Source organism: Peromyscus eremicus, chromosome X, assembly GCF_949786415.1.
Source record: "Peromyscus eremicus chromosome X, PerEre_H2_v1, whole genome shotgun sequence".
In the NCBI taxonomy this organism is placed as follows: Eukaryota; Metazoa; Chordata; class Mammalia; order Rodentia; family Cricetidae; genus Peromyscus; species Peromyscus eremicus.
This window is the reverse complement of record NC_081439.1, coordinates 115,778,208-115,791,842: the sequence shown is the minus strand read 5'-3', so window position 1 is coordinate 115,791,842 and position 13,635 is coordinate 115,778,208. Positions and strand designations below refer to the sequence as shown.

The window sequence follows — 13,635 nt, the reverse complement described above, 5'->3', positions numbered from 1 at the left end:
TTTTATACTTTTATTATTCATAAAATGGGAATAGTTAGCCTTTATTAGCTAACCTTGCCCTTTCCTCGATGAACTTATTTAAAGCATAAATAATTGTGACCACTACCATGTAAGTGGTAAGGCTCCTCCAGCTGTGGAGAATTCACAATAATTGTGTTCATATGAGTTACTTCATCCAACTAGTTGTCAGACAATTATTAAAGTATTTTTCTAGTGTGAACTAAAATACATATGCGTTTTTGTATTCCTGACATCTAGCATCAGCCTAAGTAAACTGGGATGCTTTTTTCTAGGAGGTTTTTTTTTTTTTTTTTTTTTTTTTGGTTTTTCGAGACAGGGTTTCTCTGTGTAGATTTGCGCCTTTCCTGGAACTTACTTGGTAGCCCAGGCTGGCCTCGAACTCACAGAGATCCGCCTGCCTCTGCCTCCCGAGTGCTGGGATTAAAGGCGTGTGCCACCACCGCCGGGCCTTTTCTAGGAGTTTGATTAGAAGATCTAAAGCTCTGACCTTGGACTTGCTTGACAGTTATGAGACCTTAATTCTTGTTTCTCTACAGGTGTTACAGAACATCTTGGACACTGAAAAGGAATATGCCAAAGAACTTCAGTCTCTTCTCGTTACTTATCTAAGACCCTTGCAGTCTAATAACAAGTAAGACTCTTTAAACCCTTAGTAAAACACAGCAAGATAATGTCAGCACTTGGAGGCATTACTCCTATGTCACTGAATAATTGATTTTGCTCTTTAAAAGAATTCCCACAGATCACAGGTTGCCAAGAACATGGTCAGAACAACGGCAGTTATGCAAGATGTTGCTTTTGGAGAGCTTGGCTTGCTTTCTGTGGAAAGAATGAGCTGATCTGAGATTCTGCCTATGACAATTTTTGTATTTGGGTTTTTTTTTTTTGCCTCCTTATTTTTTTTTATACTTCAACACTTGGCACTAAACAATTGTACATGCTTATAGGATGGAGTGTGATATTTCAGTACACCTCTACAAAGTGTAAAATCAGATCAGGGTAACCGGCATATCCATCAACTGTTTTGAAATATACAATTGCTTTTTTGGCATCCCTAGAAACCCTACCGTTCTGTAGAACATTAAGAATTTATACCTCCTATCTAGCTATACTCTGTACCCCTAAACTGTCCTTTCTGCATCCTACCATCCTCCTTATCCTCTCATAGTTTGGTAACTACTCTTCTACTCTGTGTTTCTGTAAGATGTACTTTGAAAATATTTTTTGTTAAAACATTTCCATATGAGTACATAGTTTATGTATTAATCATATTCCCCACCCTCTTACCATGCTGTTTCTTGTCCTTTCCCCTCTTATTACTCTTCTTTATTCCCCCCACAGTTTTCCTTCTACTTTCTTTTTTTAAGATTTATTTTTATTTATTATGTATACAGTGTTCAGTCTGCATGTGTCCTTGCAGGCCAGAAGAGGGCACCAGATTTCATTATAGATGGTTGTGAGCCACCATGTGGTTGCTGGGAATTGAACTCAGGACCTCTGGAAGAGCAGCCAGTGCTCTTAACCTCTGAGCTATCTCTCCAGCCCTCCTTCTACTTTCATTACACACACACACACACACACACACACACACACACACACACACACGTGCACATGCGCATGCACGCTCACATGCACACACAAAATTTTATGTATCTATATAAAACAAGTGAGAGGCAACACCTGATATTTGCCTTTCTGAGACTGGCTTATTTTGTTTAATATGTTTTTTTCTGCTTGCATCCATTTTCTTGCAAATGACATAACTTCATTCTTTATAGTTAAACAAAAATTTTCTTGTACATAGAAGGCACATTTCCCCTGTGCCTTCCTCTAGTGTTGGACACCTGGGTTGGTTTTGTTGCTTAGCTGTCATGAACAGGGCTGCAATATTAAACAAAAGATCCATTCACTAGCACTGCAACATGCACCAATGTGCAGGTGTAGGGGTCTTCTTTTTAGCTTCCACATTTCCTGTGTATATTAAAGTGAAGTACTTTTATTCAGAAATCACATAAATTGGAAATTCTCATGCTTGCTCTGACTTTCAATTGCCAGGCCAGACCTCTTTCCCATGCTCCCTAAGTGGAAAGAAAGAGTGTGGCATTTTGCAAATGCTTAGAAGAGCACAATTCAAGGCAGGATTTCATTCAGGCACATGTGAATGATAATGAGATGGAAAGCATTCTGAAAGCAAAATGTACAAAACTCACTAAACCTGAAATGATTTTCTAAAGTATAAGCTAAAGACTAAGATTTCATGAAAGAAAAATACATGTTAACACTAAAAATGAAAGAGACTATCAGTTTGAGAGGGAGTGGGGGAGCAAGCTAGAGGGAGAAAAAGGAAGGGGGAAATAATGTAATTAGATTTTAGTTAAAATATTTAAAAATACTGACCATTTATTGTTTATTATTATAGGGCTAACATATTTAACAAATAATGACCGTCCTTATTTGTTACTTTAACTGATTAAATTTTGCTAGCTATCATAATCTGTAAGTGAAATAGAAACTTTAGCTCACACAGTGGAAGACAAAATCTGAACTACCAACTCCAGGCTTAAATGAGTTTAACATAGTTAACTATTTTTCTCCTTTTTTTCTCCCCAAATTATGTTGTTTAAGCAAACTGTCATGCTGAACTTTGATTTAACTGTTCTCATGACGCCAAAGGAAGCGTTTTTCCTATGGAAGCGCTTTACATTCCTGTGTTTGGTTTTTATTATGTGAAATGTGAAGTGTTATGTGAATCATAGTTTATAGAGTGATATAGGAATACAGCACACCACCCTTTCTAGTTTCCTGGGAGAACTGACCATCTCCATTGAGGAGATAAGAAACTGAAGTCTGGACAGGCTCACTGCTTTGCCTGTCACACAACCCCCAAGTGACCAGACCAGCTCTATCATGTCTCCTGCTACACACTATCTGAAATGTGCCTTCTGTTTTCTGGCTGGAACCCGCAGAAGAGGGGGCCACTGAAGTAGTCATCCTGAGTGGGGGATGGTCAGATTTCAAATGAGGAAGAAGCAGACTTGTAATCCCTAAACAGGGAGAGGAGGGTGTGAGACGGGTCAGACCTGCGCTCACGCTCACTTTGATGCTCACACTGGTGTCAGAGTGTTTCCACCAGTTCTGACTGTCCTCTCACCCCGCAAAGATTTGAGCAAGCCAGACTGTTTGCTGTCTGATGGTGAAGAGGCTAGCTACATTCTCGAACAGGTTGCAGAAAGTTCAGGGGCCCTGCTTGCTGCAGCTATGATAGAAAAGCAGCCAGAGAAACTGGCTGGCTGCCAGAGTCCTCCTCGGCCAACAGGAGGCGGGGTTTCCAGTTTGCAGTTCAAGAGAGCAGAACAGTGGAGGAACTGGGAGCTTTTCATGTTCTGAGGGTTACTGGGAATGTTTACTGGGATCTTCCCTTTTTGATTAATGAGCAAAACTCCTTTGCAAATATTCCCCTAGGAATTAACTATGACATGTACATGCTTTTAAAATTTGTTTTGGGACAGTGTCTCTCATGTAGCTTACGACTAGTTTCAGGCTTGAACTCCTGACCCTCTTAAATGGACCTTTCAAGTGCAGGAATTACATGTGTGCCTTACCGCATCTTTTTAGGATTGTATATATTTTTAATTTAATTTTAATATTTGTGAGGGTTTCTTACATGAGTACTGTATTTTCACCATTTCCACTCCTTTCCCCCCTCCCCCCCGCCTCTTCCAGTGCCTCCCTGTCTCCCTGAGCCCCTTTAGTGTTGCTGATATGTATGTGTGCTTAGAGCTGGTAATTTGTTTCTTTAAAATATTTTTTATTTTTAATTATGTATATGTCTATGTGAGTGTATGCCATGTGTGCTCAGGTGCTGCAGGAAGCCTGATACTGGAGGGCATCAGATCCCTGGAGCTGGAATTCCATGCAGTTGTGAGCAGCTCCAATGTGGGTGCTGGGACCTGAATTTGGGTCCTGTGCAAGAGCAGCAAGTGCTCTGGGCCCTCTCTGCAGCCCCCAGGATGATATATTCTGAAGGAGAGAGAATGTGTGGTACATCCACCTCTCAAGTGAATCTTCAGACAAGTGCTTTAGAGCGTGCTCTCTAGAGTAAGAATGCTTGGGATAACCTTTTCTTTGCTATTTATTGCTCTTTGATGTTCGGTGGATTTGCTTACTACCTGCCTTGTGCCTATGTCTTCTCGCCTGTAAAATGGCACTTAGCCTGTAAATGGCCATGGAGCTTAGCTCACAGAGCAACTGAAGCTCCTGTTTGGAAAGTGATTGCATGACTGTTTCATGCCTTGTGAGGGTTGGCTCCTGTTCTTAGTATCGCTTACTGCTCGGTAAGGGAAAAATGAACGGGAGTATTCCTCATGTAGATGCCCTGAATAAAACCATTCAGTTTGCCACTATTTAACTCTGTTCTATCCCACAAATAACAATAACAAAATTCAATTTTATTTTCTCCCCTCTGTTCTCTTTCATGAAGAATGTTTTTGGTTGTTATTTGAATATTTTCATTTTAGAGAAAGTTAATTTTGCTACCTTTTCCTCTCTGTGCTTGTTGAACATAAATATTTTAATTACTTCCCCATTTTCTTTAGAAGAGATATACCATAGATTTTTAACTTATTCCAAATAGTTTTATACTTTTACCTATTGTTATACATTCATATTAAGTACATGTTGTTTTCCTCATGGCTTAACAGAATACGTAAGTGCCCCTAATGAACACCAACTTTCTTTACAATCATTATTCTTATCGTATAAAAGATAAAGCAAGGGAAGAAGCTAAACAAGGGTGACAGAGGCCATAGAGCTGTTGTAAGTTAACAAAGAAGAAATTCAAACACAGGCACTCTGACTTCCATACTTGCCAGCTAGCAGCCAGCTAGCAGCTAACTGAGCTCCAGCTAGCTATCTGATGCATCTTTCCGTTCTATTAACTAGAACGTCATGTCCCTTTTTTTTATTCAGCCTTAGTACTGTGGAGTTTACATGTTTATTGGGAAACTTTGAAGAAGTATGCACATTTCAACAGACACTCTGCCAAGCCTTGGAAGAATGTTCAAAGTAAGTGACTTTGCCCTTTCCTTCTATACTTAAAAATGCCTTTTGAGATGTATCACATAGACCAGACTGGCTTTGAACTCCCTATGTAGTACAGGCTGAGCTTGAGTTTCTGACGCTCCTGCCTTCACCTCCCAAGTATTGGGATTATAAGATCAGGCGAGGCTCTTTATATTTATATGTTTGCTGCAATTTCAACCCATTGTCCCAGAACACAGGAACATATAAAGATGACCCACCCTACAAAGACAGTGGTGGGTTTAGTGTCAAACCACTAGGTGTATGCAAAGGGTTTCCATCTAGTACACTGTTTCTGGCTTTCATTTTAAATAGCATCATTTGTTTTGTTTGTATGCGTGTTTGCTGTCATGTATGTATGTGCACCAGGTCAGAAGAGAGTGTTGGATCCCCTGGAGCTGGAGTTATTGATGGCTATGAGCCACCATGTGTGCTGGCAACTGAACTCTGGTCCTCTACAAGAGCTGCAAGAGTGCTCAACCACTAAGTCATCTCTGCAGTGACAATGATAACAGCTTTGATGTTAAGACATTTTTATTTGATGTGCTGAAAACTACTTGGAAAAGTCATTTAAATCATTCCTTTCAAATCTCTCCCTTTCTGACCCCTTAGATTGGGGCCTTGTGTACTCTAGACCCCCTGGCCCTCACTTTGCCCACTCCAACCCCATCTCTTCAGTCCCAGCAGGCCCCAAGCTCGCTGTGTAGCCTAGGTGGGTCTAGAAGTTCAGATCTTTCTACCTCTGTCTCTGGCATTACGATACTTACCACCATGTCCAACTTGGTTCTTTGTAGCACTCCTGGTATTGTGTCTGTTATAGTCTGACTTGAAACACATACAAAATTGGAGAAGAAAAAGTATATGTCTTGTGTGAACCACGGCATGATTTTTAAAAAAGATTTATTTATATATTGTGTATATGGGTGTTTTCCCTGCAACATATATATGAGTGTCCACCATGTGCGTGAAGCACCCTCAGAAACCAGAGAAAAGGCTGGCTCCCCTGAGACTGGAGCTATAGACAGTTGTGAGCCACCAATGTGGGAGGATGCGGAGAACTGAACCCAGGATCTCTGTAAGAGAAGCCAGTGATCTTTACCACTGAGCAATCTCTCCAACCCCCACAGCATGGTTTTGATGCCTACTTGATTTCTGAATTAGTAAACATCATATTACAAAGTTCACTGGAATGACCTTCTGGCAGTGTATTTCTGGTGTAAAATTAATTTTCCAGTGTATCTTGGAAAAACTAGTGACTTTCATCAGTCTACGGAAATTGGGAGATTGCCTGTTTTCTGAGCATCATGGGATGAAATTTTGTCCAAGATGTATTATGCTATTAAATTCAATCAGTTTTGTCTGTGTTTGAACTTGGTGTGAATTTGAATATTCTTAGTGTGTCAAGAGAAATTTGAATATTACCATCCTAGAAACAAACAGCCCTACCTGCTAATTCCAAGTAAGAATTTTATCCTGAGTTTTACTTGGTAGCTAGAATTTATTTTTTTAAATTTTATTTATTTAATGTGTATTGGTGTTTTGCCTGCATAGGTCTGTGTACCACATGCATGAGTTAAAGATGGTTGCAAGCCACCATGTGGGTGCTGGGAATTGAACCTGGGTACTCTGGAAGGGCAACTAGTGCTCTCAACAACCAGGCCATCTCTCCAGCAAGGTGGCTAGAATTTTAATCAGTGATCAAAAATTGCATTCCATGGATAAAGTGCTTCCAGTGTACCTAAAAACAAACAAACAAACAAACAAATAAATAAATAAGTAAATAAATAAATAATCCCCATGGCAATGCATCAAATGGTTTACCTGTTTCTGGGCTTAATTGTGAGTATCTTTACCTTCTGTTTCCTAGTTTACATTCTATGCTTCACATGTTTTACTTACAGGTTTCCAGAAAACCAGCACAAAGTAGGAGGCTGTCTACTGAACCTCATGCCTCATTTTAAATCAATGTACCTGGCTTACTGTGCAAATCATCCTTCAGCTGTCAACGTGCTCACCCAGCACAGGTAATGTCCTAGCTTTCCCCCAGCACAGGTAATGTCCTGGATTTCCCTCAGCACAGGTAATGTACTGTTTTCCCCCAGCTCAGCTGTTCTGCAGAGAGCCTTGCTCAGAAGGACTTCTTGGAATTCAAGGTCTCCAGTTCAACTCTTGGTTATCTCTGTTCCACAGACCAAGACTGAATTCATTGTCCCATGGCTTGGTCATCTACTAATGCAACAAATAATTTACTGAGCACCCACTCTAGGCAAGCTTGTAAATACATTGAAGAGCATAGTAGGATTGATCAGGAAAGACAGGGTCCCACCTCTTGTGGGAGAGAAATGCAGTTGTCAAGTGAAACACTGTGGGCATGTATTGCAAGAGGTTTGTCAAAAGGATATTGAGAACTTTGCAATATGATAAGTAAGTGGGGTTAGGGCTAGGGTTAGGGTTAGGGTGGAGGAAAAATCAGGGAAGACTTTGCTTAAGTAAAATTCCATTTAACATTACGGGTTAACCCTACATATACCAAGTATTATTGTTTACGTTGTGATCAACGTATGTTAATTGCACATATTATTGGCTTTCACTGTGACATTTCCACATGTGCACATGTCTTGGTTTGTTCATATCCACTCTTAACTTCTCTCACTTCTTCCACCTTGAGTCACAAGTAGTTACTTTACTATATTCAGATTGATATTTGTTTTGTTTTGATTTAGGATCAGATCAGTCCATAGCCCAGGCTGGCACCAAATTCTTGGCAATCCTCCTGCCTCACCCTCTCAAATACACACACTACCTGGTATGTCTTTATTTCTAGTTCCTGAATATGAGAAAAAATAAATGATTTTTGTGTTTCTGTACTAAACTGATTTTGTTTAACATGATGACCTTTATTCCCATTTCCTTCCTAAAAAGAGCATTCACTTCTTTATGACTGAATAATAGTCCATATAGACAGATAAAAAGATATAGAGATGTAAGTAGATATATAAATATGAAGGTACACACACACACCCCACATAGGCTGATTCAGTGCTTAGCTGTCACAATGAAGAGCCTCAATATACATGGGTGTGCTGATAACTCTGTTATATGCTTCCTTCATTTCTTCAGTTATATACAAAGGGGTTGTATAGCTGATAGTTTTGTTTTTAGTGTTTTGAGAAACTTCCACTCTGTATAGTGGCTAGACTAAGATATATTCCCACAAGCCATAGACAACACAGTTTCTTTTCCCTGTATCTGCCAGCATTGGTTGTTGCTTTCTTGATGAGAACCATATGACTTAGGGTGAGATGGGAATCCCAATACACTTTTGATTTCTATCTCCCTGATGGCCGAATATTGAATTTTTCCCCCATAAATTTGCCATTTGTGCCTTTTGCAAAGTGTTTACTCAGATGATTTGTCCATTATTTATTGTGTTATTTCTTCTTTGGCTAAATTTAATGAGTTTTTTATTTTTGGAGAAATTTTTCTTAGAGTTAAAAAGAAAAATCCCAGGGCTGGCAAGCTGTAAATCTCACCAGCTGCAGAGAGGAGGGAGTTGGAGAGAGGAGAGAGGAAAGGAGAGAGAGATTGCCATTTGAGCCAAGCCAGCATGGAGGTCAGCCATATGGCAAACAAGCAGACACATGGCAGGCAGGGGAACATGGCAGAAAGAGAGAAAATACCTCAAGGACAGAGAAAGTGTGCTTAGGCTCTGCTCAGTACCAGAAAGAAAAAGACGAAAGGAAAGGGTGTGAGGGTTAGGGTGCCTCCCCAACAATGGCACTTCTTGAGTTTTGAGACATATTTCCTTGACAATCTGGAGGAGATTTCTCTCACACCGTGTGGGCTTTCTCTTTGTTCAGTTGTTTCTTTTGCAGTGTGGAAGGTTTTCTTTTTTCTTTTTTCTTTTTTTTTAAATAACATCTCTGGAGTGGCATATGCCAATTCTTGCTTGATTTCCTGGCGTATGGAGTTCTCAGAAAGTGCTTGCCTATACTGTATTTCAGGGTTTCCTCCTAGCATTTCAAAGTTTCTTGTCTTACACTGAGGTCTTTGATCAATTTTTGCATGTATGTTTGTGCAGAGTGAGAAAGATGGAAGTAGTCCCATTCTTTGACATGGTGTATCCAGTTTTCCCCAAGCTTTGTGTGTCACTGATCCTTTATATTTTATATTTACACTTTCTTCTACTCTCTAATGAATGTTTCCCTCAAGCTCTGCTGCTTCTGGGGTGCTGATTGATACAAGTTTCAAGAAGTCAAGTGGGTAAACAATAGGTGGTGGTAAGGAACCTAACACTGACTGTGAGCTCCGTGTCACTTCCTCTAATAATTTGCGTGAATACAATTGGCTTTGAGTTTTCAAAAAAAAAAAAACAATAATTGAATGCTATCTCCCATCAGAATAAATCTTTACAGTGCTAGGAAGGTGGCTTAGTGGGTGAAATGTTTCCTACACAAATATAAATACCTGAGTTGGGATCTCTAGCACCTATCCATGTAAAAAAAAAAAAAACTAGGGCAGGTATAGAGGTGCCTGTCTGTAAGCCCAGAGGCAGGAGAGCAGAAGCAGGCAGATCCCTGGAGCTCAATGGCTAGCTAGTTTAGCTGAACCGTGAATTTCAAATTGATTGATAAGGTGGAAGGTATCTGACATTGATTTCTTGTTTTTAAATGTACACAGGCATGCACACCCAAACACACATGTGCACACAGTGTGCACACACAATGCGTGCAAATGAACAAGTACACACACATGAAATGGAACATGTGCACACATACATGCAAATGTACAAGTGCACACACATGAAATGGAACATGTTCTCTCTCTCTCTTTCTGTCTCTGTCTCTCTCTGTCTCTCTCTGCCTCTCTCTCTCTCTCTCTCTCTCTCTCTCTCTCTCTCTCTCTCTCTCTCACACACACACACACACACATACACACACACACACACACACACACACACACACACACACACACACACACAAACCCCCCAAATGAAAAAATAAGTCTTTACAAGGCTAGATGAGTGACACATTTCTTCAACAATTCCTTAAATTCTGAATACCCATCTTTGACACATTCACCAAAAATATTTATCTGGATCAGAAATGGATTAAAGGCTGAAGATGCAGTTTAACCACTGGAATCATATGTAAGAAACCCAGGTCGGGTGAGAATAGTGCCAACACACACTGGCTCTTTTTTTCACAGACTGGATTCAGAGCAGACATGGGTTCTGGACACAGCTCAAGTCAGAAAAGAATAGGCTTTTGATGTGTCCAAGACTTGAACTTCCCTATCCAGGCTAGAAAATTAGTTGATATCAACCCTCAGAAGCAGTAGGCATTTCAGATATGGAAATCAGTATGAAAGTTCCTTTAAAAACTCAATTTAAAACAGTTATCTCCCCTTTGACTATGTATGCAAAGGAATCAAGGTCAGTATACAATAAAGACACCTGCACATGCTTATCATAGTAATACTCACAAGAACCAAGATGTGAAGTCAAGCCAGGTGCCCATCAGTGGATGAATGAGTAATCAAAATGTGGCATTTATAAACAAAGGAATATTTCCCAGCTACAAAGAATAAAATCATGAGGTTCTAACTTCTTTTTTTAGTACTTCCTCAAAACCCACAACCAGAACAAACAAACAAAAAGCAAGGACACCAGAGACATGAGACTGCACTGGCAATATTTTGTTGGCTGGTGAGATGGCTCAGAGGGTAATGGTGCTTACCACACAGACCTACCAATCTGAATCCAGTCCCTGAATCCCAATCCCACAGTGGAAGGAGAGAACTGACTCCTAAAACCTGTCCTCTGACCTTGTACCCACATTCACTCATGCATACACATCACACACACACACACACACACACACACACACACACACACACACACACACCATCATCATCATAAGTAAATTGAAAAGAGAAAAAATGTATTTTTAAAAAGAGCAAATATTACCATAGACATTTTACCACAAGTGGTTCAACTGCTTAAAGGGAACATTAGCTAATAATAGCACTGAAAATGTACCAGGCATGCAGTTGTAAGAAGCCATGAGGAAGTTACTATTATTACCATCTCTGCTTACAGATAAGTCACTGGCAGGCTTAGGTTGAGTAATGTGCCAAAGAACTCATAATTGGTAAGTGGTAGAGTCAGAAGTCAGGTCAGTCAGGTCAGTCAGGTTTCTAAAAATGTTTTTCAGTAAGAGAGATATTTTACCCACAAAGAATAACGTAAATGCAATTTTGAAGAATTATAATAAAATATGCACCCAAGAGCCCACCACCTAACTCAGTGACATAAGGTTATCATTTCATTTTTGTACCACAGATTGAGATGTAATGCACAAATCATAGAATTCACTCGTTTAACGCATGGGTAGTAACATAGTAATGTACACCTGGATCTCAGCATCTGGGAGGTGAAGGCAAGATTATCAAGAGTTCAAGGTCATCCTTGGCTGTGTAGTGAAATCAAGGCCCCTATCTTGGGCTACATGAGACCTGATTTCAACAAAACAAACCATAAAATGTCAGAAATCATATTACAGTCTGTTGAGGGTCTTCCGATTCTTCTCATCCCAGAGTAAAGGATATAATGAATTGATCTTTCCTGTATTCACAAAATCGCACAGTTATCATCATAAATTTTGGAATAGTTTTAGCACCCCTAAGCAAATATATCCTTTAACAGTCACCCCACATAGTCTAAAAACAATTAACCAAAGGTAACCATACCAAACTAGCTCAATCACTAGGTATTTGTTTATATTGGACTTGGTATAGGTAGGACACACACAATATGTGGCTTTTTGTATCTGGCTTCTTTCACTTAGCATTTTTGCCTTTTCAGTTATATTTTTACGTACCAAATACAATAATGGGTTTCATTTTGATAATATATATGTATATAAAATTACACTTTTTTCATATCCTTCCCTATGTATTCTGTGTATGAGCACAAACATGCAATATTTATCTTCCACCATTACCCTCTTGTTTCCTCCTTTGCTATCCCTTTAGACCCCTTTCTCTCCCTGCAATCAAATCTACCTTTGAGTCACATACATATATTTGTATTTTTTTTTTGTGTGTGTGTGTATTCTGCATATGAAATGAAATGTAACACTTGTCTTTGCTGGTTCATTTCAACTGTTAACTTGACACAACCTAGGTTCACCTAGGAAGATTTATCCAGCTTAGGTTGATTTTTGGTAATTGTTTTCATTGTTAATCAATGTAGGAAGACCCAGGCCATTGAGGGTGGCACCAGTCCCTAGGCGGGGGTTTCTGAACAGTGTAAGAGAAGAAAAACAAGCTGAGAACAAGAAAGGATCCATGGTTTATTCGTTCTGATCTTGTCTGTGGAGGTTATGCTTTAAGCTCTTGCTTTGACTTCCCCATAATAATGGACTGTAACCTGGAATTATAAGCTAAATGAATCCTTTCTCCTCTAAATTGCTTTTATTCAGGGTATTTTATTATAGCAACGGAAATGAAACTAAGGACACTTTGATTTCTGAGTCTGGCTTATTTCACTAAACACAATTTTCTTCAGTTCAGTCCACATTCATCATGGCTGAACAAAAGCCCACTGTGTACATATTCCATAGTTTCTTTATCCATTCATTTGTTAATGGATCTCTAGGCTCGTTCTGTTTCCTGGCTATTGTGAATAAGCATGGATGTGCAAGTATCTCTGTGGTCTATCGATGTAGATTGCTTTGGGCATCTACCCAAGAGTAGTATAGCTGACTCATATTCTATTTGTAGTTCTGAGCTCCACTGTTGGTTTTTGTGAGAAGCCGCCATACTGATTTTCATAGTAGCTGCACTAGTTAATATTCCCACAAGCAGTATATAAAGGTTCCTCTTTCTCCTCATCCTAGCCAGCGGTTTTTTTCAGATTAAATTTACTTGTTTTTTTAAAGTTTTTATAAAGTATATGTTGAATGTTAGGCGTGTCTCCTCATACCTGCTAACCTCCCCTTTGTCATCCCTCTCCTCCTGTTAGCCCACTTTACTTCCCTGGATGATGTCACCTGTTTTCATGTACATATATATAATTTTATGTATCTATGTAAAATCTGAAAAACACAAGTGAGAAAAAATAATCTTTGTCTTTCTTGATTCACTTAATATGATTATTTCCAGTTGCATCCATTTTCCTGCAGACAACATTTGTTGTTGTTTTCTTAGTGGAGTTGGATAGAATCTCATTATAGTTTTAATTTTCACTTCCCTGATGTTGACATGTTTTAAAGCTTTCCACACACTATAAGGTTATGAGCGTATCATTTAAAAATATATACACAGGGTGCTGGAGAGACGGTACAGTGATTAGGAGTGTGTACTGCTCTTTCAGAGGACCTGACTTCTCTTTCCAGCATCCACATCAGAAAGCTCACAAATACCGGTAACTCTAGCTCCAGGGGATGCAATGCCCTCTTCTGGTCTTACAGCCACTGGCATAGGCTCATATAGATACATAAACATACATATAAATACAAAATGAATATTTTT

At 39.4% G+C, this 13,635-nt stretch overlaps 1 protein-coding gene across 5 annotated transcripts in view; it reads left to right on the top strand.

The window, feature by feature from the left end:
- Arhgef6 (Rac/Cdc42 guanine nucleotide exchange factor 6) overlaps nucleotides 1-13,635 on the top strand; it is a 121,583-nt gene that overhangs the window by 68,566 nt on the left and 39,382 nt on the right. For all 5 annotated transcript variants that reach the window (XM_059250485.1, XM_059250486.1, XM_059250487.1 and 2 more), the window contains 3 exons: nucleotides 558-652; nucleotides 4,990-5,085; nucleotides 7,002-7,124. In XM_059250485.1, the coding sequence (XP_059106468.1) occupies nucleotides 558-652; nucleotides 4,990-5,085; nucleotides 7,002-7,124 (314 nt within the window). The remainder of the gene's footprint in view (nucleotides 1-557; nucleotides 653-4,989; nucleotides 5,086-7,001; nucleotides 7,125-13,635) is intronic.